Source organism: Cheilinus undulatus, linkage group 5 (assembly GCF_018320785.1).
Source record: "Cheilinus undulatus linkage group 5, ASM1832078v1, whole genome shotgun sequence".
Lineage (NCBI taxonomy): Eukaryota > Metazoa > Chordata > Actinopteri > Labriformes > Labridae > Cheilinus > Cheilinus undulatus.
Window position 1 is genome coordinate 41,225,122 of NC_054869.1, and position 25,936 is coordinate 41,251,057.

A 25,936-nucleotide genomic window follows, 5' to 3' on the forward strand; every position below is an offset into this window, starting at 1 on the left:
TGTTCTTAGATTTTGTTCTAAGCTAAGAACAAATCACAGATAAACAAAACTTAAGTGAATGTCAGAATCTCTTTAAAAACTGCGTACGCAGGTTTTAGGACCAAACCTCTTAAGATGGGTTGTTGAATGAGGCCCTTTCTTACACTTTTTCTATTGTCAGCTCTTCTATTCTCCTTATTTCGTCTTTCCTTCTTGCCTCTCTGTGCTTTTGTCTATTTCATGTTGTTAAAGAGTAACTCCTCATCTTTTCTTGTTTTTCTTTCTTTTATTCTTACCCTCTACTTCAATAGTCTTTTTCTCACCTTTTATTTGTTCTCCTCTCCTCTCTCTGCCGTCTTTGTTTTGTTTCTTGTATTTCTTGTTTCTTTCACTATTGTTTTCTTCTTTTATTGTTGCCGTCGTCTTTTATCTTCTCGTCCTGTTCCATTTGCCTACTCTCTTATTGTCTCTGTCTTCCTTTTTTTCATCACTTTCCTCCTCTTTGTTCTCTTGTCTACTCTTCTTTAGTTTCTTGATTTTTTTCCTCATTGTTTTGGCCTTCCTCTTTTGTTCTCATCTTCCTGTTTTTCTTGTAGATTAATTTTCGCCTGTCTTTTTTCTCCTCTTCATCTCCGCTTGTCCTTTTTATTCTCTCCTGTTTGCTCCAGTCCTTTTTATTTTCTTACTTGCATTCATCGCTTGTTTTGGGTCTTGGCTTCATCTCATCTTTTTGTTTTGCCCAATTTCACCAGCTCTTCCTAATGTGTCTGTTTTCTTCTTTTTTTCATAGTTTCTTTCCTCTATTATCTTCTTTAATTTGTGTTCTCTGTTTTTTGGAATCTTGTTTTGTCTTGATTGTTTTAATTCTTTTTGTTTTCTGACCATAAGTCCTCGAGTAGTCTCCTTTATTGTTCTTATGTTCTCTTTTTTGGGCCCAATCATAGATGATCAGAGCGCCCAATTCATAGCTTTCACATGATGCCACATGTTCACGGACTGCTAAGTTAGCCTGTTAGCACATCATCTGCTATCATAACTCATTCAAACAAATAACTAACTAGTGCTCCGTTAACTACACACCACCTTAAAGGTCAGATATTTTAACCCTATAAGACAAGTTTATATTGGTCTCAGGGTCCCCAAAACATGCCTGTGAAGTTTGTTTCCAAAAAAACACTCCTGTATTGAATTTTGTATGTCTAAAAACCCCTCTGTTTCAGCCCTGCTCAGAACAAGCCGTTTCTGTGTCTGTGGCTTTAAATGTTAATGAGCTGTCCGACTCTGCCCCTCTGACTTGTGGTCATTGCTAACTACCCACATAACATGGGGGGGGCAGCTTGTTTCAGCCTGAAAAAGTGTATTTTGTATTTTGCTTAATATGTTACCTTTAAACCTGCATTTCAACTGAAAATTGAGTCCTTTTGTCAGTTGTTCAGTGTTAGTCCTCATTAACTGATGAACTCAATTGTAACCTCCACTACACAACCAGAGACAAAAATAGGCAGAGATAGGACAAAAGTGTCAAAAAACGTGGGAAGTGAAATGGGACAAAAATGTTTAGAGGAGATCTGAGGCACTCGGAGGGACTGTTTATAAAAAGCCTTTATTTCATGAGGGCTATGAAATCATATAAACATGCCAACATGTTTCAGCCTTACAGGCCTTCATCAGGGCAGTTACGTAACGTATTTTTGGCCATTTCCAGGGGTCATATCTGGACAAATTCCTCAGGTGTTGTTCATCAAATTATTTTCCCTTTTTTTTTGGACTGTGAGAAGACATATTAATGATGAAAACTTGTCAACATCTTGTTCCAGTTGCAGTCACGACATTTTTATTTCTCTAGTACTTTCCTCACCGTTGTGGCCTCCTCTCTGTCCTTGCCTGACCTTGTATTTATTTTTGCTTTTTCGCTCTATTTTTCATCTCGTTATGTTTTTTCTCCTATTGGTTGTCGTCACGATCTGCTGCTTTTTTGTACCATCTTCCATCTTTGTTTCTTTTGTTCTCCTCCTCCTTTTTCTCTCTATACCAAGGATATGTATATAAAAAAGACATTAACAAGCCAGCATTAAAAATGAATTGAACTGAAACAGAAAGTCAAAGGAAATGAAAGATAAATGAATAAAAACTTTAAACCAGATTTAACCTTTCTCCATACTTTCTTTTCTTCTTTTATGCTTTCTTGTTTACCTCTCAACTTTTTTTCTTCCCTTAGTTTCACATCTTCCCTTCACTTTCTCCTAAACGTCCCCAGCAGGTGAACAAGGAAGCAGGTGTCTGAGTCTGATTGGTCGTACATATAAAGTTTATCCAAACACAAACTCACACAGGCACTCACATATCCACAGAGTCAGCAGTGTCTTTGCTTGGACAGAGGCTTCAGACTGTGTCCAATCAATCTGTGCTGAAGACATGCTCTAGTAATCAGTGTAACCATCGCTGTGTTTGAACTCCGTCTCTGTGTCTGTCTCTTTGATTGGGGTGAGTGTGCTTAAATGAAAGAGGGAGAGAGGGAGAGAGAGTAAGAGCGAGAGCAGATTGAATTCGAGGTCTCTCTTTGTGGCTTAGTTTTTTTTTCTCTCGGTGGTAGTGGGTGGGTGTTTGCCTGCTCTTCCACTCTTATTGTCGAGGTTGTTACGTGCCTTGTGTTTTAACTCAAAGGACAAGAGTCGGCCTTGAATCCTAAGTTTTCTTACTCCCTTTTTCTCTTTCATTCCCCCTCTCTCCACCTCCATACCCGCCTCCTCCTCTTCTTCTCCTTCTTCACACTCCATGGTTGTATGTAGAGGTTCCCATGGCAACGTTGAGCCCATCCAAAGTGACATTAATGGAGGGGAAGAGCGTGGACCTGTCCTGTACGACCTCAGGGGTGCCCTCACCTGAGCTGATATGGAACATGGTGCTGGTCTCCAATTATGAGGTGGGAACACACAGACACACTCTCACACTTAAGCCTTTATTAACACACTCCTCGAATCTTGCAGAAAATTTCAGCACAGCTAGCCCCAGACATTTTTCAGTCTCACCTTCAAACATCCCTCACAGCAAGAATTTAGAGTCGAGATATGACACTAAATGGTTGATACAGAGGTCAGTGTAAAGTTTACAGCTAGGGATGAAACAGTCTCCAGTTTCAAGGATAACCATGGTTAGTTATACTGTTCAAATTTTATGCATCATTTAAGCCATTTTTGATTACCGTGCTTTGAAAATATCACAGTAAGTAATTACCAGAACCAACCAAAGACTTTAACAACTTCACTCAGTCAAAATTTTCACAATGCGTTTTATTTGCATCTGCTGTGAAACTTTGTAGAATGTGGCAAATTGTTTCACACTGTAAGGAGAAAAATGCTGAAGATGATTCTGTAGCTCTTTCACTGTGTGTCACAGCACCAAGTTGGAGAGCAACTCTCTGTCACGTGACTGCGGTTACAATTTTAGCACACTATCGATTATGGTACATGATATTCACATTTTACACAGGTAAATCACCACGTCTAAACGGAAATGCGAAATGCGAGCAGAATGAACAACTTTGGGGGATTGTATTACTTTGTAAACTGTCAGACAATGTCCTGAGTTACCATGACAACAGCTGAAATGACTTTCTGATACACCCCGCTATGATAAAGAAAATAAACGAGCAGGAAATATTCCTACCTGCGGACCTGTAGCTGACACACATGGTGACGATGTTTGTGTGTGTGGGATAGAGAGGTAGTGAGAGAGGGAGGGAGAGAATGAGAGAGAGAGAGAGATAGAGAGAGAGAGAGCAAGTTAGAGGGTGGAGAGAGAGAGGATATGGCTGAAAACACTTCACCCTCAGTGTGTGTGACTTTTTAAAAAGGAAACTGTGGGTTTCTGTCACAGTCTGTCCCAACTTCAGTCGCACCGTGTGAGCACTCAGGTCGTGCTCGACCATTGGACTGTACAGTGTGAGCGATGCTCGTGCGTCGTAAGCAATTCAGTCGCACAGTATGAGATAACATTCTGTCATGACTGTCGTATGGTCCGCTTGAAATTGCACAGTGTATACCCGGCTTTGGTGTGAGAGAGGAGGGATGAGCTAGCAAGCAAGAAGGGAGTAGGAGATGCTGATCAAAAGCATCAATCACAAACTTATATGACTTGGAAAGATGCAAAGAAAAAAAAGCAAAAAAAAAGAACTTGAATCCAAAAAATTAAAAATAACAAACGGAAGTTTCAAGGTCAATGTGCAAACATGATTAAATCTAATCTGACACGCCAGATGGATTTGTTTCACACATCCATCTGGAAAACCACAAATAGACAGTGTTTGGGAAAGGGCAGAGCCTTTAAAAAAAACTCAGGGGTGACTGGATGAAGGTTCTGTCCGTCACATCTTTACTGGCCAATCAGAGCAACAAAACACGTGACGTAGCTGCTTCCAAGCTGCGCCCCTACCGAGGACTAAACTCCATGGGGAACTTCATAACATGAACCATGGTACTGTAGCCATGTCAGTACATGATTTTTGTCATTGTTGAAAAGAAAACAACTTAGTGCTGTTCTTTGTTCTTACGTCACGACTCTGCCACACCCAAAAGTACTGCCCCTCACCGCTGATTGGTCCTGTCATTTTCTAACCGGGCCCAAACAGTTCAGACGAGAGCTTTGCAAGATGGATTCACCAGGGAGAAACAAGGAAACTGGCGGATCCATCTGCTATGCAAGGTTAGATGAACGGCAGTTTTACCTCCAAACAATAGCTCTAGGAGGCAAGTCTGGCGTCCTCAAACAAAATACAGGCAGGAACTACACATGGACTTACAAGTGCAATCAATGAGAGAGTTGTTAATAAGATATCAAGGAAGGGCTCCTTAGGTAATATTAAAATATTTTTGATTGAAATAGTTTTGATTTGAGAACAGTTACCTCCAGAAAGCAAAAAAAAAAAAAAAAATCCAACAGATTTCTGTTTTCAGTCCTTTGGAAAATATTGAGTGTTTTGAAACTCTGTTTTGTAGAATATTTTTGAACTTTGGTTAGTTATTTTGTCAAATACAATCCAGATTAGAGTACAATTGTTGAGGAATGAAAAACCCAATTGACTGCCAATTATATGGACTATTTAGGGGAAAATGAACAAAAACATTAAATGCATAATAATTTGGAACACAGTGTTTATGTGTGTTTTATAAAGGAAAGTGGAGCAGTGGTTAGCACAGTTGTCTCACAGTAGAAGTTCCCCTTTTTTAGGCTGCTCCAAATCAACTGGCCGTAGAGGGATCAATACAGATTACTCTAACTGAACTGAATTACATTGGAAAATGTTACGATCATAACCATGTTCAACTTTTTACTGTCTTAGATGGGAAACTGGTCTGTCACTGTTGGAGTAAAACCAAGTTCAGTGCAATAATCATGCAAAACAAATGTAGAAAACAGCCTTTAGATCACAACAGAAATGGAAAACTCCATATGATAATGAGTAATGATGTAGCATTGTTGCAGTTTTTTAAAGATTAACCCCGTGTTTGGATGTGTTTACCCCCTCAGATCGAGACATCAGGCCAGATTTCGGTGCTGCGACTCTCCAACATCTCGTCTCAGGACCACAACAGCAAGATCAGCTGCACAGCTGAGAACATTGTTGGAGAGAAAGAGTCCTCGCTGCAGCTGAATATTCTTTGTACGTCTTTAATTCAATGTTGTTTATTGTGTCAAGGTGTTATCAGTGTTCTTTGACAGAGTGAATATAGGCAGGAGAAGGCAGCATCTCCTCCTCTTTTAATCAGTGTTTTACATGCTCCAGTACTTGTTCCTTCGAATGGCTCTTACCTTTCATTGTCGTCTCTTTTTATCTCCCGTTGTTGCCTCTAAACCCTCTTTTCTTTCTACTTTCAGTTCCTCCCAAAATCACTAAGCTGAGTGATGCAATCCCCGACCATCACTGGTGCATCCCCTTCAGTATGTCAGGTACGAGAGAGAAATCAACACCACATCCTTTACTGGGGTTTCTGGTATTTGCAGATGTTTCAGCATGAAATGCTTTCTCTTTACTTTGAAAAAAACAAAAGCAAACTATTTATGGATAAAAACAAAGTATACATTAGTACAGCAAAATTAATCCTAATGTGACCTTTATTGGGATCTAAGCATTTACAATAAACACATCGTAAATGTGCGTGCTTCAACACCGTTTTGATGCAGTCAGATGAATCTCTAGCTGGCTATCAGCCATGTTCCTATCAGTTAATGGGATTTCACTGGTAAATAGAAAAATAAAGTTTTTTTGTTTTGTTTTGCATTCATCATGGTGCAAAGACATACATTTTTAAAAAGATCAGGAACAGCACTCGACTCTCTTTTTTTGTTTATCATCACACTCCACATTGTTTCACATTACTGAGGTGTGTTATCTAACATCCACTCTTCATAAACCAAATATCTCGATACAAGGTTGCCAAAATTTCCTCTCTCTGGGACCCAGACGTATAAGAATACATCATGCATTTGCCACAACATCAACATCCTAAAAGTAAAAAATTATTTATCTGTTGTGCAATCAGTGGAATATTCTGTGAAATTCTTAAGGTACTGTATTCACAGCTGTCTCTTTAGCATTAGCAGTGCTCATTTTCTATATAAAACCAATGTCGTGCTGGGGTTTCAGCATCCTGAGTATGGATAGGGATCATAAAGATGTTATTTTTTAAAATTTTGATACCTTTACAGGTACTCAATATCGATCTGAGTCCTTATCAGTACTACCATTTGTTGTTTTATGAAAAAATGAAACACTAATACATTGTCAGGCCAACTATGGGAGAATATGCCCCACTTCACCACATCTCCCTTGGCCCTGTACTGCTCTGGCCTCCTGACAGGCATTCTCCAGGCCTGCACCTTGCCCCATCCTTCCAGGTATCTTGCCACCAAAGTGTGTGAGAGTCCTCCTGAAGAGGAGTCACATTCCAGGCACCCACTCAAACAGCCTCAGGTAGAGCCAAAACAGTTGAGAGCTGGTTATCAACACCTCAGCACCACCAATGTTCAGCCTACGTTTGCTGTGTTGGGATTTCTGCCTAGTCTGGTGATGAAGGTCCCGAGGGTTTTGTCTCACCACCCTCATATTACGCACACGTTGCCCAATGGCTGTAGCATCAGGAGTGATCCCTATGTGAAGGTACACCTGACTCAATCGTGGGTGTCCACGCACAACACACTTCCTGAGAGTGTGGGTGCAAACCCTGGGCTCAGAATGCAAGGAATGCCAACTTCCCTGTAGCTACGTTAGCAGCTGCTGTAACCATACCAGGATGTCATAAAAAGTATTGCAAGTTGATCAATCAGGATTGTTTTTCTTTTCTTCCTTTTCTCCCTATCATTTTTGTTTGTTCCTGTGGTTATTATTATTATTATTGTTGTTGTTATTATTGTTATTATTATTATTAGACTTTTCTTGTTTATTTGTCCATGTATTTAGTTTTTTCATTTATTGTATTTGCACTTTGTTTATTTCTTTGTTGTTTTACAATTATGACTGTTTTTCATCATATATGTTAATCATCAAAAAGAAAGGATTTTCCTAGGCAAGGTAAAGCAAGGCAAGTTTATTTGTATAGCACATTTAAGCATCAAGGCAATTCAAAGTGCTTCACACTTTGAGTTTAAAGTTTAAAAAGTGATGAAAACAGTAAATTAAACCCACAAAAGATAAAAACAAAGATATTAAAGTAAATGTTACAGTGCAGAGCTGAAGTGAAAACAGGAAATTTAAAAAGTGATACAGCGTTTTAGTCAGCAGTGAACATGTGTGTCTTCAACCTTGATTTATAAGAGCTCAGACTTTCAGATGACCTACATAGACATTAGAGAACCATCTTGTGATGGTTGATTTATGGGTCTTTAGGATAGCAGATCATATTTTTGGATTGGGCAATGAGAACCGGTTGCTTTATTTGCACCAGTAAATTAATATGACTTGTTAGTTGCTACCTATACAAAAGACCGTCTCTATCATGGCTAAATGTTTAAAACATCACCACCATTTTCTTTAAAATAAGAAGGGGAAGTGGTTTAAACTTCTGAAATTAATAGACAGGGACAAAGTCGTAATCCTGGGCTGCGCCTGCTCCATCCTGATTTTACTAGTCAGTGTGAGAACTCAGGCCATGTGCGACTATAGGACTGTCGTATGAGCACATAAATCTCAAATTTTGTTTGTGTGTTATTAACATTTCTATAGCACGGTAGATGCTTGATATTATATATCTTCTCCTCTTCATCTCTTACTCTCCCTCATGTACTACGTGTTCATGTATCACTGATCTGCTCTGTTATTTCTCACTTATAATCAATAGTTTTATTAACAAGTCTTGAATGAAAGACCATAAAGTCTTAAAATCTGTAGCTGTTTTCAATTTTAATATTTTTAGGTTGTAGGCAAGTTTTTCTGCTTTCATTTAGTTTTAAGTCTACATGAGGGTCCATCAGATCTGGGTCTGCATGCTTGTTTATCTTCTGGAGCATTGGGAAATCAGTGCATCCTCAACTAGGTAAAAATAAAAGATGCAGTGGGGTCTTAAAATACATTGTGAGGGTCTTACAAAGATCGTACAAAGTATTTACTTTGATGTCAGATTTTCTGTATATACCATGTTTCTATTATAAACAGAAATAGTGTTAGCTGAGTAGAGCTTGAGTTAAAAGTCAAAAATGTTCATGATTCAGATATAACTATTTTATTTATTGAAAAAACATTATCATCCTTACAACGGTTTCATTCAAGTTTAATCTTAAACAGATTTTTTTTATTGATGTTAATTTTGCACACATTATGAAGCCCAGGAGACTTTAAAGCAGTATTATTTTATTATTGTTGGAGGATTTTTTTTTTCTAATTAGAACATTCCTTTCTCAAAATCTCTTAGAATAATCAAAATTCCTCCATTGTCAGGGAAAACAGGGAAAATAAAATATATGCATAAATGCCTTCTCAGAGCTTTAATATGTTTTGTCCTTTCTCAGTCAAGCCCTGTTCCATCTAAAGTCCAAAATATGATTTATTTTATCATAGTGGTTGAAATTTTTCAGAAATTACATTTTTGGTTTCTCATTAGGTGGAGGTGGTGGGTTCTGGAGCTAGAACCACTGGTTTAGAGCAAGTAATCAATGAAATCCTGGAATCTCTGTCATTGTTCTTTCCAGGAAACCCAAAGCCAATGTTACAGTGGTTCCGAGATGACGAAGTGGTGACGGAGGGGCACTTTATCAAGACAATGATCTATGACGTCACAGAGAGGGAGTACCACGGATGCCTGCAGCTCGACAGCCCTACGCACCTAAACAACGGGCGCTACACGCTCCTGGCTACAAACGAATACGGGTCAGACCAAAAGGACATTGAGGCCCACTTCATGAGAAAGCCCTGGGAGGGTGAGGAGAAACACTACACGACTATGTTTTTTAAATAAAAGACAAAAAACACAAATCTACAGGGTGATCGATTTGGCATTAATAGTTTTAAATTCACCTGAAGTCAAGTGTGATGATATATAAAAGAATGAAGACAGGGAAAATCATATTAAATATTCTTTTGTTTGTTGGCAGGACCTGAGACAGATCCCACATATTATGGTGAGTGAGGCGTATTCCTGACTCTGAATGTTTTATCTGTAACATAAGACGAGTGTTTATAGTGTCTTTTTTGGTAGTATCTAATAATTTGATTGTCATCATTAAGAAATATGAAATTGTAGAATTCTGTTTTGTCTCAAATTTGTGAGTGTAGGTCACATACATTCAAGAGAATAGGCTTATTGTTCCTTTTCAAAAGTTGAGCACCCATGATGTTGTAATTCTGTGGTAAAATTACAATTTTGTGTGATAATGTGCACACTGAATATGTTTTTATTTTGTTTATTTTTGTGTTAATTACACAAGCTTAGAGAACAGGCTGTGAAGTGCATGTCTAATAATTAACAATCTGAGTGCCAATTAGTCTTTGTTCTCTCTTTCTCCAACACCCTGCCGCTTGAGCAGATCTTGCAACAGGTAATGTCATACATTTTAATTGATTTAGTTAAACGATTGATAACTTAGCTTTATCTGCATATGATTTTCTCTGTTTCTTCTGTTTCTAGGGAAGCATGCTGCATTCACCAAAGAAATATTGGAAACACTTAAATAATATAAAACATTACTTAATTAAGTATGTAATGATATACGAAGCATCGTTAGCAAATTGATTAGTCACTTATAGACTCTGTCATAAATGCTTTTTTGGGACTAGGTTAGGGTGACACATGCTTCATTAAGTCCCTGTGAAGTGAAATCCAAACTTTGTGTCTTAACACACTAGATATGTTGGAATAAGGTAAAAACACTGACATATTTTTGATTTAGACCATCACAAAGTTGCTCACCTCTTTCCTGGCTTGGTTTTATTTGAGCAGGGCAAAGTCCATGACATCACCAGTCTTGAAGGGGAATAACCCCACTCCCCCAACACTACAGGGATAAAAAGTCATCAAGAAGTGCATCTCAGTGTCGTCTGTTAGTTGATGTCACTGCCTTTGTTGACAGTTAACAGTCAGTTACATGCTGTGTTTTTGTTCATTATGAGGTAAATTTCCAAAATCAATCAGCCACAGTGGCCTACAGATCATTGAAAGAATAACACCAGAGATATTTGTACCAGAAAACAGTAAATTTAAAGAGATATTTGCACCAGAAAACAGTAAATTTAATCCCAAACTTCTGTCTCTCTGCGCCGTGTGCTTTGATTAGAAGCATTTCTTTAAATTGAGTATTGTATTTCTCCTGAGTGGGCGTGGCTTCAGCTCATTCAACAGACACGCCCACTCTATCCTAGAACAGATTTTACTGCCCCGTTCTTATAAACTTAGATGTTTTTTCATGAGTGAAATTTGGCCTATTGGTTCAGAACACAGGGGTCTTTTAAACAACAGATCTAAAATAAAGATTTTTTTTGTATTACTTTACAGGCACTTTAATGCATCATTAACGCATTTAAAGCTATGTTTATTAATATATTAGCTCTCAACGGTAGATATCAGGTCATGTCAGATAAGAAGATTTCTGCTGATATTTACACACAGACGGATTCCATAAGTTTTCCTGCAGTTTCTGGCTGAATGAGCACATTTGGTACCCACTCTAGTTCAGGATCTCCTAACTATGAGAACATTTTGATACAAGAAAAGATCTAATTATTTTGATATCCTGATCTTGTGATTGTGAGATAAGGTGTCCATTTTCTTTTCTTTGGTGAATGCGGGTTGTTCTTTCAATGTGTCTTAACAAGAGGGATTACTGTGAGAGCTCTTTTCTGATACAACAGAATATATTTTGAAGATGTGGGTGTTCAAACGTCTTCAAATTGGACAGATCAGCTTAAATAGCCCAAAGTCTTGTAGAATAGCACATTGATACGCCTACATTGATCAAATTCAAATTTTTTTACATAAATTGAAGAAAGTTGTAACTCTGACTACAGTCCTGTGCTTAATCACATCTTCTGTATTTCTCTCTCTGACCATCAGATGACCCGCCTGTAGAGCCTCCTGAAGACAAAGTCGCTGTAAGTTCTCTGTCGCTGTGTCTTTAGTGATTGCCTCTGTCACCTGTTCCTGTTCTTTGGTGTGTTACCCGTCTAGAAACAGCCTGGCTGGGTCGGATTTTCATGTTACAAGTAATTGAATGAACCTATCACAGTGCGGATATCTGCCTGGGGATTACACCTTCTGTTGTGCTGTATGTCCCATCTGCGTTGGAGGTTTGTCACCCTTTTTCTGTTTTCGTTCAGGTGTACGTGGTGGTGGGCATTACTGCCGTCGCCTTCATCGGTTTCTTTCTCATGTTCGTTATTCTCAAGTTTGGAGGAAACTCCAAGTTTGGCATCAAAGGTAAGATTGAACTTCTTTCTGCAATGGTGGCCTCTCCAGTACAAGTGGTTTTGTGTTGTTTGTGAGTCGCTATCAAGGACCTGTGGCACGGATGGCTTCATGGATACAGCTTCAACAAAAAAGCTCAAGATTTTTACACAAACAGCAAAAATGGAGAAGTGATATTATTTCCAAAACTATTTTTATTAATACAGACACTACTAGAAGAAAGTGGTTAAAGCACATTTTACTTTAAATGATGTGAAACAGTTCATAATGCATTATGGGTAATGTAGAGCTGTGTTGATAACACACTAGAATATGTTTTCTACATGACAATATATAATAGTATCACTATTTTAGACACTTTTTGTTAAAAAATTAAAATGTTTAAAGTTTTCTTTGTAGAGGCAGGCTTAACCAATCAAGTAAGTTTATGTGACATTTTAGGATTGTGGGTAATGTAGTGCAGTTGCCCAAAATTGTGAATAACTCGCGTTTTTTCTTATATCGAGATTGTGTGTTGTGTGAAAGACCCTAATTCAGTGGACCACTCCACTGATGGTGCAAGAGTGTCTAACATAATAGCAACAATCCACTGGAAACAAAAGCAAAATAATACCAACAGTGACTACTATACAACAGGCAATATCTAAACACATTTAAACACATAGAAACACTGCCCAAGGGCATGATGGGAAAACTAGACCCACATTTCCCCTCAGATTTGAAATGACAGTGGGCAGAGCTTAGATAAAGTCACCATTTACAGAGTTGACATAACACTGATGGATCAACACTGTCACATGGCTCCAACACTGAAGATCATTTAACTCAGAATGGAGTTAAAATTACACTTTTGGAGTTAAAATCAACTTAGAAAAGTTTAACGCGGAAGTATTAACATGCCTTCTTTTGCTGTGTACATGACTATTTATCATTGTTTCAGACTTCAGTCCATAGATTTGAATGTAATCTAATCTATATACTGAATGGTGTTGTGGCTGATAGGAGCCACAACAGGTAGGAGGGAGTGGGGAGTGGGAATTTCTTATCCCTCCCTCCTCCTAGCCCTGTCCATGACCTTCTTTGGAGTTTAGTTACTATTTAATTAGCCTATGACACCTTCCACTTATAGGTGGATTTAAAAGCTGTGTTGAATCCATGAATCCATCCTGTCTGGACGCTGTTTGAAGGAGTTTTTCTGGTTTCTAGTGCTGCTGGTGAATAACATGCATGCTGACTAAACTGTAGACCTCTTCTTTTGGTCGTGTTGTTGTCGAGCTACTACTGCAGCCATTGTAGAAAGTTTTTTTTTAAGTCACACACATACATCGATTTGCTTTAATACATTTTATATTTTTTTACACAGTGTAACTTCTGCAATGGCTCAAAGTAACACTAATCTTTTCTCCCTTCTTGGATTTATCATGCTGACTTGGTTGAACTTTAGTGTTTTGCTGGTTTTGAAGCTTTGCTGACACTCTCTGACTCTTTGTGATTTAACGATAACCAAACAGACCTTGCATCATACCTCCCTTTCTCTACATTCATTTAAACAGCTGTGCTATTTTTAGAGATGTTCAGTGTGCAGCTAGGAAACGGTCAACAGACAGGCTGTATTTCATTTGGCTCTTTTTTGTTGTAAAAGTCATTCAAGTTGAGAAAACCAGTCTTGTGTATAAAATACCAAAATACAACGGCTGGTTAGAGGAGTTGTTCTCTGAGCATTTAGTTCAGTCAGCTTAAGTGTAGTTCAATTTGATGAAGGAAAAAGCTTAATGATAAGAAACTAATAAGAATTCAACTCTCCGAGGAAGTAATTCTGAGCTCTTTAAGATAAAGTTGTTTTAAGATGAAATAACTTAATGCTATTAGTACGTCATGCAGCACTAAAATGGGCAAACTAAAAATGAATGAAAATGAAGTGTGTCACTGGGTGTGTGACTTTGAGCTGCTGTTTAAGTGCAGTATTTGGTCATTGATTGATTGACTGATTGATTGACTGCCTCCAGGGAGGAAGAAAGAAAGACAGATGGAGTCTCTTCTGCATACGTTGTGTTTATATTTCTGGCCATGTGTGTTCGGTGTCTTCTTTCTCCAGTAGAGGTGAACGGGGTTGCTCTGAAGGAAATGATCCGTCTGATGTATTTCTATGTTTGTCTATGCAGCTCCTTTAAGTCTAAGCATTTTTGCACATGTGCACTTCCATTTTTGTGTAGGATGTTGGGTCATATTACCTTTTTGCCCTTCTGATTGTTCCTCTCTGAGCTTTCATCCTCTCCTCTTTCCACTGTCGACTTCCTCTCGCCATGCGGTCCCGTCCCTGCGCTCCTCATAGATCCAGATGTGTGTCCCTTGCAGCTTGAGAGAGAAGTTGAGATATAGTGAGATGTGTCGACAGATAAAACAATATTTTTGATACTCTGATACTTCCTTAGAGAAGGACAAATTGGTAAAAAAAAAAGAGGTTTAAATTACAGACTGTTTGGATCATTTGTGCACCAATTCTCTCTTATTAAATAGCTTAAAACTTGGATGTTATAATAATGCTGCTTGTTAAAACAGAGTGGTCCATAAAAAATCTTTGTGGCTGTTAGATTTTTGAATTCACAAGCCACACTGGCAGGTAGAAGAAAAAGTTGAATGCAAACCCTGCTAGAATTGAATAAATATAGTAATTCTGATAACCTATATGACTGTACAGAGTAAGCTGGAGAGTTAAAGAACTTTGAGTAATTCACAGAAACAGTTGTGCTTATATAACCTCTCATTAAACCAGACTAATGACTAAAGTTCATCTTCATAAAAACACAGATAGCAGCATGCAACCAGCACTAATCCAATTCAGACACCTCTCACATGGTGTTGTGGTTCGTCTTAATGATAAAAACGTGCTTACAGACGCACATCACCACCCCCACATGGACACTGTCAGTGCAGACGAAGATGATGATGATAGGCTTGTGATCAGAAAGTGTGAAGAGAGCGTGTCATGCCATATTGAACAGGTGTGCATGAGGAAAGCTCAGCTCGCCTCGCTGACTCAGGATGAAACCACGTCAGCCTCTCTCTCCAAGAGTTGAGAAGAAAATGCAGGAGTTGTTTTACATTATTTATATGGACTGCATTATTCTGCTCCTCGCTCATCAATAAACATGTGCAACATTTGGTGCTCTATGTCTTGTTGCTTTTTGACACACGCAGACAAGATGACTGTTTTATGTACTGTACACAGCTCTCTGTGTGTAACTGTAGCGGCATATGGAAGTGAATAAATGTTTGCTTGTAAGACAGTCATGGTGATAATGTTTGGAGAATAAGTTATTGACAATTTATGATGTTTGTCTCTTAACTTATTAATACAAACCCAATATATATATATATATTATCCTTTAAAGGAGCAGTTTTTAGCAGAAAAACCTGTGCTTACACCATTATTCCTGACTTCTGGTTTTAAAATCTCCCAAAGTAATACAGCAATCAATAAGGTGACCCTGTCACTCAGACCAGGATGATGTTGCAAAAATATGAAAACTTTTAACTTTTTTTTTTTTTCTTTTTTTAAACCAAAGACAGAACGAGCCGGAGGTATCCATCCATCCATTTTCTATACTGCTTATCCTGTTGGGTGTCCTGGGGGAGCTGAAGCCTATCCCAGCTGTCATTGGGCAAGAGGCGGGGTACACCCTGGACTGGTCGCCAGTCAGTCGCAGGCCTGACATAGACAGACAACCAGGCACGCTCACATTCACACCTGTGGCCAATATAGAGTCACCAATTAACCTAATGAGCATGTTTTTGGTGGTGGGAGGAAGCCGGAGTACCCGGAGAGGAGATGGAGGTATTTCATACATAATCAATCCATGAAAATGAAGGATATAGCTACTAACAGTTTTTGGAATCAATAGAGAACATAAATTATAATAAATCCAAGATTTTGGCATCTCATACACAGGAGAGGAACATAACTTTACATAACTCAGAAAATGAGATATAAGGAATACCTGAAGAGGTAAATACAAGATGAGGAAATGAAACAGACTTTATAGCTCTAAACTATCAGTCATGACATAAATGTGATTGTTTCTCTGGTGATTTAAAGAAGAGAGTTCCATCAATATCTCTTAAGATCAAACTTGCTTGCAAATCCACAAATCCAGCATCAATACCAAACTTCTATTCACAGAAAAAAGCATATACAGTCTGGGGAAACAAGTCAGAGATGGGCAGTGGCCACACTGTTTGAGGTCAAATTACCACACTTCAGCTCAGTTTAACTCAACAAGATTTGAAGTGGGGTTCCTTTTGCCACAAAAAAGGAACATATCAACCTCAATTGCACATAAAGTGAGGATATAGGGTTCAGAGCTTGCATGAACAAGCAAAAGAGGTTAGATTATTCATTAAGGGGGAGTTATTGAAATATGTATTCATTTTGCAAGCAAGATGAAAGGTTAATTCTGTGCCAGCTGCAAAAATAAGAATAAAAACTCAAAGACTGTGAGCTTGAGAAAAAGAAATCTTCATAAGTAGCTGCCTGGCTCAAATTGGCCTGCTGAAAGCCTACCAGTTCTCTCAAAATTACACATAAGTACCCTCCCAAAGTGACTGCAGACTCCTGAAAGAGAGAGTGCGTCAGGCAGAGAGGGGAGGATGTAGCAGCGTCTGTATGCGTTCATGCCCTCCAAGCACCTGTAGGGAGGGAAGCGTCAACATGAACCTGAGTTCTGACGCAGGAACGGGACGGAAATGTCAAGAGAGAGAGGGAAAAAAAGGGAGTGATTGAAAGAGAAACAGAAAGTGTGAGGGTAGAGAGTGAGAGACAGATGGAGAAGAAGAGAGCAAATGGTAAAAATGACATTTGACAGGAAGCATGAGTGGGAAAAACTGAGAAAAGTCAGCAAGAAGAAAACGCCATCGCCTGAAAGCAGAAATTGAGAGCTGAGAGAGGCAAGTAGAGAAAAAAGTGAGAGAAAAATAGAGAAAGAAGGAGAGAGTCCTGTCTTGTTCACTTATCAATGATTCATCATTAGTGCAGGTTTCAGTTTTCTCTTTGTTTGGTGGAGTTACACGCCTCCATCTCTACCTCTCTCTCTCTCTCACATGTACACAAAGCTCCTCACTGCTGATCGATCGATATAACACCCTCAAGGTCAGCAGAGCTCTATTCTAGGCCCAAGGCTCTTCTGAGCATGCCCAGCAGACCCATCATTGCCACCTCCTTCTCCTCTTCTTCCTCCCCCTGCAGAAATCCAGCTATCGCCTCCAGCTTTTGAGCTTTTTGACAAAATCCTGCTCGCCCACTAGACTTTTTTTTTTTCAAAGGAGGGAAAAACTGAATGAGATGAGCCACAAAGTGTCTGAAAAATATCTATGACTCTGTTTTAGACCTGAGCTCAGCAGTAAACCTCAGTGCTTCTAAGAGGCTTAAAAGAAGGAAGTATTACTGTACTTTAAAAAATGTGTCATCTATGCTCCTAGAGATTCTTCATCTTACTCCAACTTCTTCTTTAGACAGGACATGCTCTGATCCAAATCATCACGCTCAGTATGTTTACATGCACAGTATAGCCAAGCTACTCTTATAGCTTGATTAGTATATTTCAGTCAGGAGCACTCACATCATACATTTAGCAATTTTACTGCAGTATGGGTGTACAGTTTTACTTGGTGGAGAAGGCTCTGTTCTCTGGCTCAGCGTTGCTCTGAATTTCCACAGAGTGCATGGCTAAAAACCCCATATTGATTATTTCATTTATGACAATGTATATTGAATACAATAAAATTAGTTCTAAGGCAGTTAATCCATAGTAGCATGAATGTGAGGGTGGAGCATGCTTTATGCTATAAAGGAGGAGGCTTGGGTGGAGGAGGTTAAGCTTTGTCAGCAGCAACAGCATGGTGCATCAGCATTAATGCAGGCAGGGGTTTGTGAGGAGTATGCCATAGTTAGATACACCACTGTGTTAGATAATAAAATCCTCATTTAAAAAGAGTATCATGTGTTAAATATGCAACAAAGAAGAAATCGAGAGGGGAGCAAATACTTTTTCACAGATCTGTACATGCAGAGCAGGGGAACAGACTCCTCCACTATACAAGATGGTGATATGCCCCCTCTCAACTAGTTACTCTGGACCTTCTTCCTGTTGATTTACAAGTTATCAGACAACCTTCTGGGTGTTGATCAACACTGCTGTTTCCATTCAGTTTTGCTGTGTTTCTTTGTTTGTTGGTGAGTGAAACAATAGCAGAGCATCATCCCTCATGCATTTTAACTGATTGGAAATAAGGGGAACTTATCCAAAGGTCAGCCGGTTAGGGAGCTGAAATGATGCCTGCGAGGTTAAAACTGTATGTCTTTACACAGACGTTTCCGTAGCAACTGTAACAACGTGTCTTAAGGCCAGTTGGTTATTTGAGGTGAGCGGCCTGAAACTGTGAGTCACAGGAGCGCTGCACTGAAACCAGAGATGATAGACAGACAGACAGACAGACAGAAAGGCAGAAAGACAGACAGACAGACAGACAGACAGACAGACAGACAGATGATAGATAGATAGATAGATAGATAGATAGATAGATAGATAGATAGATAGATAGATAGATAGATAGATAGATAGATAGATCAGGTCATCAGAGTAACTCTGTGACTGTTAGGTGGTCATTAGAGTGAATCTGTGACTGTTAGGTGGTCATTAGAGTGAATCTGTGAGTCATTAGAGTGACTCTGTGACTGTTAGGTGGTCATCAGAGGAACTCTGTGACTGTTAGGTGGTCATTAGAGTGAATCTGTGACTGTTGGGTGGTCATTAGAGTGACTATGTGACTGTTAGGTGGTCATCAGAGTAACTATGTGACTGTTAGGTGGTCATCAGAGTAACTATGTGACTGTTAGTTGGTCATCAGAGTAACTATGTGACTGTTAGGTGGTCATCAGAGTAACTATGTGACTGTTAGTTGGTCATCAGAGTAACTCTGTGACTGTAAGGTGGTCACCAGAGTAACTCTGTCACTGTTAGGTGGCCATTAGAGTGACTATGTGACTGTTAGGTGGTCATCAGAGTAACTATGTGACTGTTAGGTGGTCATTAGAATGCATCTGTTACTGTCAGGTGGTCATTAGAGTGAATCTGTGACTGTTAGGTGGTCATTAAAGTAACTCTGTGACTGTTAGGTGGTCATTATAGTTACTCTGCGACTGTTAGGTGGTCATTAGAGTGACTATGTGACTGTTAGGTGGTCATTAGAGTGACTATGTGACTGTCAGGTGGTCATCAGAGTAACTCTGTGACTGTTAGGTGGTCATTTGAGTATTTCTGTGACTGGTTAGTGGTCTTAAAAGCAACTCTGACTAATGATGAACAACTCAATCACCATAAATCTTCTATTCAAGTCACCAGAACAGAGACATTAGATGATGAATGATGCATTTTTATTTCTTGCATTGATGCTGTTGTTTATTTTAACTTGTTTATCTAGGATTGTCTGCACTCCTTACTTATTGCCCTATTGGACCCCTTTTTCTTATAGTAACGACAATAAATTCCATGATTTCAGTTATTCATTTACAAAAATAACAAATGGCTCAAGTCAAAAAATAGATGAATGAATAGGTAAATAAAATCAAATTCTTATAAAAGACATGTTAAATTTCTCAGTGGCATTCACTGCAGTACCATCCTGTTTCCATACATTTTTGTTATACACAGGGATTTTTCCTCAACAAAGATTTAAGTACAGAAAATGCAGTTGGAGGTGAATCAAAGGCTTCAGCAGCGATTATCCTTTGACTTTGTGTCCTGGATTGTGTTGCACGAGGAACAGTTTTGTTTGTGTGCAGATTTTAACTTGAGAGCTGCAGGAAGAAAAGACTGAATGCCAGTGGCAGATCCTGAGGGCAGTGATTGTTTGAAGTGCTCTGAAAATGGAAATGGCTCTTTTCCAATGTGAAATGTTGCCCGAAGACCTCGTCTGTGCTCTGCCTGGATGCTGCTTTTTTTTTTTTTTTTTTTTTTGCACTTTAGAGGGATTTTTTTGGTGTATTCTTGTTTTGAGCAGGGACAAACAAACTGGGTGTTGGATTTCACATTTTCCATTGGTAGTTTAACCAATTAAAATTAATATCACTACAGAAATTATACATACTGTAACTTTAAGTCTTAGTATTTGGATTTTGAAAAACCCTTTAGTTTCAGTCTCATTTTAGTCCTTTTCACTAAGTCATTGTCTGTTTTTAATCAACAAAAATTCAGAAACTTTTTAGACAAGCTTTTTTCAATTTAACGTCATTACATTTCAGTCATCAGTCTAAATCAAAACAATTATTTTCTTTGAAATAATTTTATAAGCCATAATGTTATATTGATATAAATGTAACATGCTTGGAATAAAGCACTATTGGTACTTTAATATACTGAAGAAAATACTGATTTTACATTTTCTATGTTTAGAACGTCTACCAGTCCAGCACTAGCATTTTATTCTTTCCTTCCCGTTTTCTTTTATCTCTGTGAGAAAAAAAATAACCTTTTGTTTTTATTATCAAAGATTGAAATTGTTTTTACCTAGTCTTTGTCTAGTCTTCCTCCTTGAATAAAGTCTGTCAATGAAATTCAAAGAAATTAACACTGATGTACTCTAATACATAATTTGCAAAAAATAAATTATGAGTGATACATGGGTACTTGGGTACATGTGATTGGGTACTCATGAATGTTCATCACAAAAAGGCTCCACAGCGCCCTCTAGAAAACAGCTCCTTAAGTGGTTTTGAGCTACATGCATGTAAATCAGTGAGTGTGCACATCAAGTCTGTCATTGTCATGGTGAAAAATGTACAGGATGTAAGAGCTTTACAATTGCAGGTTACATTTTTGGCTTTTCTCAGCTTTTCACAAGTTTCACATTTCATCAAACTCCAACTAAGGACTTCACTGGATTGAATCCAGTTTCTTTGATCCATTATTTAAAACTCTTAACCTGGTCATGACCCATAAATGACCACTTTGCTTCCTGTTTTGTCGTCGTTGCCATTGGATTTTGCCTCTGGTAATAAAGGTCGAAGTCATGGCAGCTCTCTTGAATGTCCTTTGTGTCTCTTATAATTGTTGTTGAACAAATATCTCACAGGAAATTGAACCTAAGCAGCTTCAGCTGTCATTTCTACCGAGTACGTGAACCCCCATGTGCGCGATCAGACAGATCTATCAAAATCCTTATGAAACTGTTTAGAAAAGGGCATCTTTGGTGGTCTGAGTCAGAGAGCATAGAGACAGAGACCATCATCTGGTGTCTCTCTCCTCTCTCTGTTATCAGGAAGTCTATTGTGTGGCAGTACATCATTTCCTGTCTTATATTGGTCAGCCTGACCTTTATGAACAGTCCAAGCAGTGAAGAATTAGACAGTTGTAACTGGAGTGCAGTGTGGGGTCAGAACTTTATGTAGACTTACAATTTGTGCTAAAGGAAATCATGACTGAGGAAGTACAATTTGTTTCCATTTTGAAATATGAGGGATTTTAAAATCTGATTATGAGAACAGGAGCACTTTGAAATGGGCAGAGTGACATCATTTATGACTCTTATGCAAATCAGAGAACTTAAAAGGCCTCAAAACATTCATACAAGGAAACCAGCTTCGTCAGCACATGCTCTATCTGCATTTTTAACCTCATATTAAAGGTACAAAAGTCTGGGATGTGAGGTTTTATGGCGGCAGCTTTTATTTAAAAATGTAAATCTCTTACCTTTAATGTTATTTTCAAATGTCTGTTTGGCCCTGAGCATCAATCAAACTGGGTGAATAGTTTGATTGTCATGTAATGACTGCATAAACATCTTCATTATCTACCTCAGAATGAATGCTTTTATTCAAATGTTGGAAAGTATTTCTTTTTAAACCATCAGTGAGGTTGTTGCTCAAGTGTATCTTGATATTCTCTGGACAGTGCAGCTTATAACAACATTGTGACTGAAGTCAGCATTCACCCAACCAAGAGAAATATTTCATTTGTGCCAAAGTAAAAAAAATAAGACAAGAAAACAATCACTGTAATTCACTTTTCTCAGAAACACAGTCTGCCAATCTTTACATGGAAGCCAGCAGTTTTATCATAACAAACATTCCTTCTAACAAAAGCAAGAAAATGATTTTCATCCATCGCACAGGCAGTACAGGCCGCCTGCTGTATACCTGATCACACACGAGGCCCTCAGCTTTTATTTCATCACACAATCCAGCTGGAGTGTTTGAGCCGGAGCAGAACTAACTCTGTAAATCCTTTTATGTTTTGTGGAAGTGCAATATAATGAACTGGAGCAGTGTCTATACTGTGTATGAAAGTATGAGAGCTGTGTTTGTCAGAGCAGATGGGACACAGTCACTCATTTGCAAGTCATAAGAAGGTTTTAAGGCTTGGCAAAGAAGTCTCCAATCAAATCCAAGTCCTAGACTTTGGGCTTCAAGTCCAAAAGAAGGCATTACGTTGTTTAAGAATTCAAATTCTCATTAGTCTGGAGCTGTTCAGTTTGTTTTACACTCTTGAGGGACACAATGACGTCACAGACTGAAATTCTTTGGAACCAATCAGAGCAACCAAACGTTCGATGAAGGGATGTTTGTCATCAGTCAACTAAACAACCTAATGTCGTTGTTAGTGGGAACAGCACAGTGAATATAGGACATCTCGTAGAAGCAGTAGGTAGACTGGCATACAAAGGTGGTTTTACCATTAGGCAAACATTAGCGGTTGCTGGGGGCCTCATACTCAAAGGGTCGTCAAGATTAGTCATTATATGTAATCAAGCATACATAAGGGATCAAAAGAGAGCTTGAAAATAGAATTTGATAATGCAACAAAAGTCCCTGGGAAGGACACCTGGCCCTAACAGCAGGTTCCAAGCTCCTGAAAAACACCCTACATAACAAGTAAATTATATCTTGGTTGAAGAGCATGTAGTGATTAAAAATGTATGATTTGTGGCAGAAAAATTGACATTGCCCCAATAATGAGCATATGTTTTTATTATTATAAGTTCACATAAGTTCCACCTAATGGCCAAAAGATGTGTTAACATCTTATGATAAGGGAAGGTTTATAGATAGATAGATAGATAGATAGATAGATAGATAGATAGATAGATAGATATTTTGTCATAAACATTCTTTTTTCACTGAAATGATGGACTATCAATGAATAAACCATCCAAAATAAGCAACTGAGATGTACCGTTCATCAATGAGCCTGTGCTACTAAACATCAGCTGCAGTGGCTAGCTCCCGTTTGAGTGCCAGTCTCCTTTACTCCATCCTTTGTTGTCATTTAATCCACATTTAAAAGCCAAACTGTTATCAAATGAAGAGCCGTTTGAGAGACTGATGGGTAACATGGGGAAGATAAGAGTTTAATGTGCTGAACCATTAAAACCCTGTTGTACCAAACCTCACAGCTTTGGGGAAATGGACCATACATGACCGTTGTCTGTTACTATTTTTGGGACACAAAAGTAGCTTAAGACTGTTTATATTTGCACACTTTGAATGCTTGGTTTTAAAAAGCTCAAAACATGGTCTTTTTGGTAGTGTTTCTCTTTGCAGAAATCACTTCTTGTGAGTTCTCCGCTGCAGTGTGACATCATCTGCAAAGAATCTATTCCCGAACAACATATATTTTGTTTTGCTCTAATTGAATAACTTATTTTTGCTGAACAAATATTTTAACTAATTTAACTGTAACCACCAAGAGCTGCTGCAAAACCTCCCCAGAAATATATTTGTGTCATTTGCAAAAACTACAAATTTCAGCACATTTGTCACATTATACGTTTATGTAGAGAATAAACAGAATTGGACCAAGTACTGACCCATGTGGGACACCACAGGTGACATTCAGATTTGTTCTGGTCTGTGTTCACAAAGTGTTTCCATTTCAAACAGTCATTTTTACACTACTCATTTTTTTTAGTAATATTAAATTCTTACTTGCACCAAATGCAACACTTCAATAATGCATCTGTCAGGGTATTAATTTTATTAATATTGCAGCAGCCAGGAGCATACATAAGCAGTATTTACATTATAACTTTACTTTTGTTTTTAACCTTTGTTTGATTAAAAGATTGGTAGAGTAAGAGACTGTGGTGTTGAGTTCAAATCTGTAGAGTCATCATCTTCAGCCATAAGTCATGTGAGTCCACCACTCTGCTCTTTGTGTGTCGACACTCACGCTGCATGTTCATCATGTCTATGTGAGTTTTTCCTCTGACACTGTGACACTGTTTTGTTTCTCGTGGTCTTGCTCAGTAAATGTCACAGCTGCCAGAGTGTCAGCGTACGCTGCATCAATGTGCTTTTTCTTGGCAGTACAGTGAACGTCTGTATGATCGCCTCTATGTTAATGAGACTTTAGCTATCGATCAACACCTCATCCTGGCATACTCGGGCACAAGCCACCAAGAGGCGAACACAAACACGCACATATCCACTCTGAAGTCCACAGTTTTCCTGAATATGTATGAGAGCTGCCAAAGATGCCTGCCAATATCATTTAGTGCGTCTGGCTGCTTTTGTGTTGTATATTTTTGTATCCGTGCACTATTTTCCACACAGCAGGAGAAGAGGAGAAAAAGAGGAGGAGGAGGTGGGGGGAGTGAGCAGCACTGAGCACTATAACAGATAGAGGTTTATTGATGGATCAGTGGATCGTTTGCCTGTCCAGACTGAGCCAGGATGCCTCGGCCCTGCCTTCCCATCACCGCCTAGTGCTTCGTTCAGCAGCTCTTCTCTCTGCAATGTGTGTGTTTAAGTGTGTGCATATGGACAGGACAGTGGAATGGGGGCTGGGGGAACATGTGTGTGAGCGACAGGTTAGGAGTTCCTGTGTGAAGCATGGAGAGAGAACAAAAAACAAAGCAAAAGAGGCAGAGGAGTCACAAAATGAGAGTGTTTTGTGAGTCTGAGAGCTAAAAATTCCGTCTTTTCTTTGTTTTTGCTGGTACATAAATACTTGTTCATACCTGCATAATGTTTTTCAAAGGCTTCAGTTTCAGAACAGCCAGATCTTGTTTATACAACTACAGTACAAGTGCTTAAATCTCCTGAGAGCCATCAGATTCTTTGATTCGTGGCTTTTCTTCTTCTTTCAAACCAAACACTGCCTAAAAAAAAATCAACCAAGTATTTCCTGAAAACACCCAGACTCAGCAGGAGGACTTCAGACAAACTTTCATTTTTAATCTAAATGATGACAGACAGTATAATTCTGTAGACGGTGAATTCAGCACATTTTAGAATGTGTTTATCAGATCATTGTTCATTATTTTTGGCTAAAATGTAAACCCTTTAAATACAGATTTTTTTTTGACCAAAGAAACAGAGGTTATAGGGAATCAAATAGGTCAACATAACACAACATAGCAAGATATGACACTACACCACACAGCAGGATACAAGGAGAAATGACCTGACACTACATGACATGACATAATACCCATGCAACATGACCCAACACTAGACAACACAATATGATACAAAACACAAAATAATAATGATATAATATGATACCAGTCAATATGACACAACACAAAATGAAATTAAACACAAAAGACAAGTTTGATATGACAAGACATGACACATGAACCGAAATAAAACATACAACAACAAATTATGAAATACATGACAATAGACATGACATGATATAACATGACACAACCTAATATGAAAGAAATCAAAACCACACATTACAAAGTGATACGACACAACACGACAAAATACAATATGACATGACATGGACTGGTACACGACATAATACATGACAGCACGACATGACAGACATGACATGATAAAAACATAACACGATATGTCCCGGCATGCTATGTCAGGGCATAATACAACATGACACAATGCAATGTCATGGCATGATACTGTTACATGACATGACTCGATCTGTCCTGACATGATACAACATGACATGATATGTTGGACACACTATGTCAGGACATGGTACTGTTACATGACATGATATGTCATGACATGCTACAGCATGTCACCATATGCTATGTCAGGACATGATATA

The 25,936-nt window shown here is 38.5% G+C and overlaps 1 protein-coding gene across 1 annotated transcript in view; it reads left to right on the top strand.

The window, feature by feature from the left end:
• The window catches only part of ntrk2a (neurotrophic tyrosine kinase, receptor, type 2a), a 178,664-nt gene that overhangs the window by 36,632 nt on the left and 116,096 nt on the right, over positions 1-25,936 (top strand). The window contains exons 6-13 of the mRNA XM_041787159.1: positions 2,769-2,902; positions 5,506-5,638; positions 5,854-5,925; positions 9,160-9,387; positions 9,562-9,588; positions 9,994-10,005; positions 11,517-11,554; positions 11,780-11,879. Of these exons, the coding sequence (XP_041643093.1) occupies positions 2,769-2,902; positions 5,506-5,638; positions 5,854-5,925; positions 9,160-9,387; positions 9,562-9,588; positions 9,994-10,005; positions 11,517-11,554; positions 11,780-11,879 (744 nt within the window). The remainder of the gene's footprint in view (positions 1-2,768; positions 2,903-5,505; positions 5,639-5,853; positions 5,926-9,159; positions 9,388-9,561; positions 9,589-9,993; positions 10,006-11,516; positions 11,555-11,779; positions 11,880-25,936) is intronic.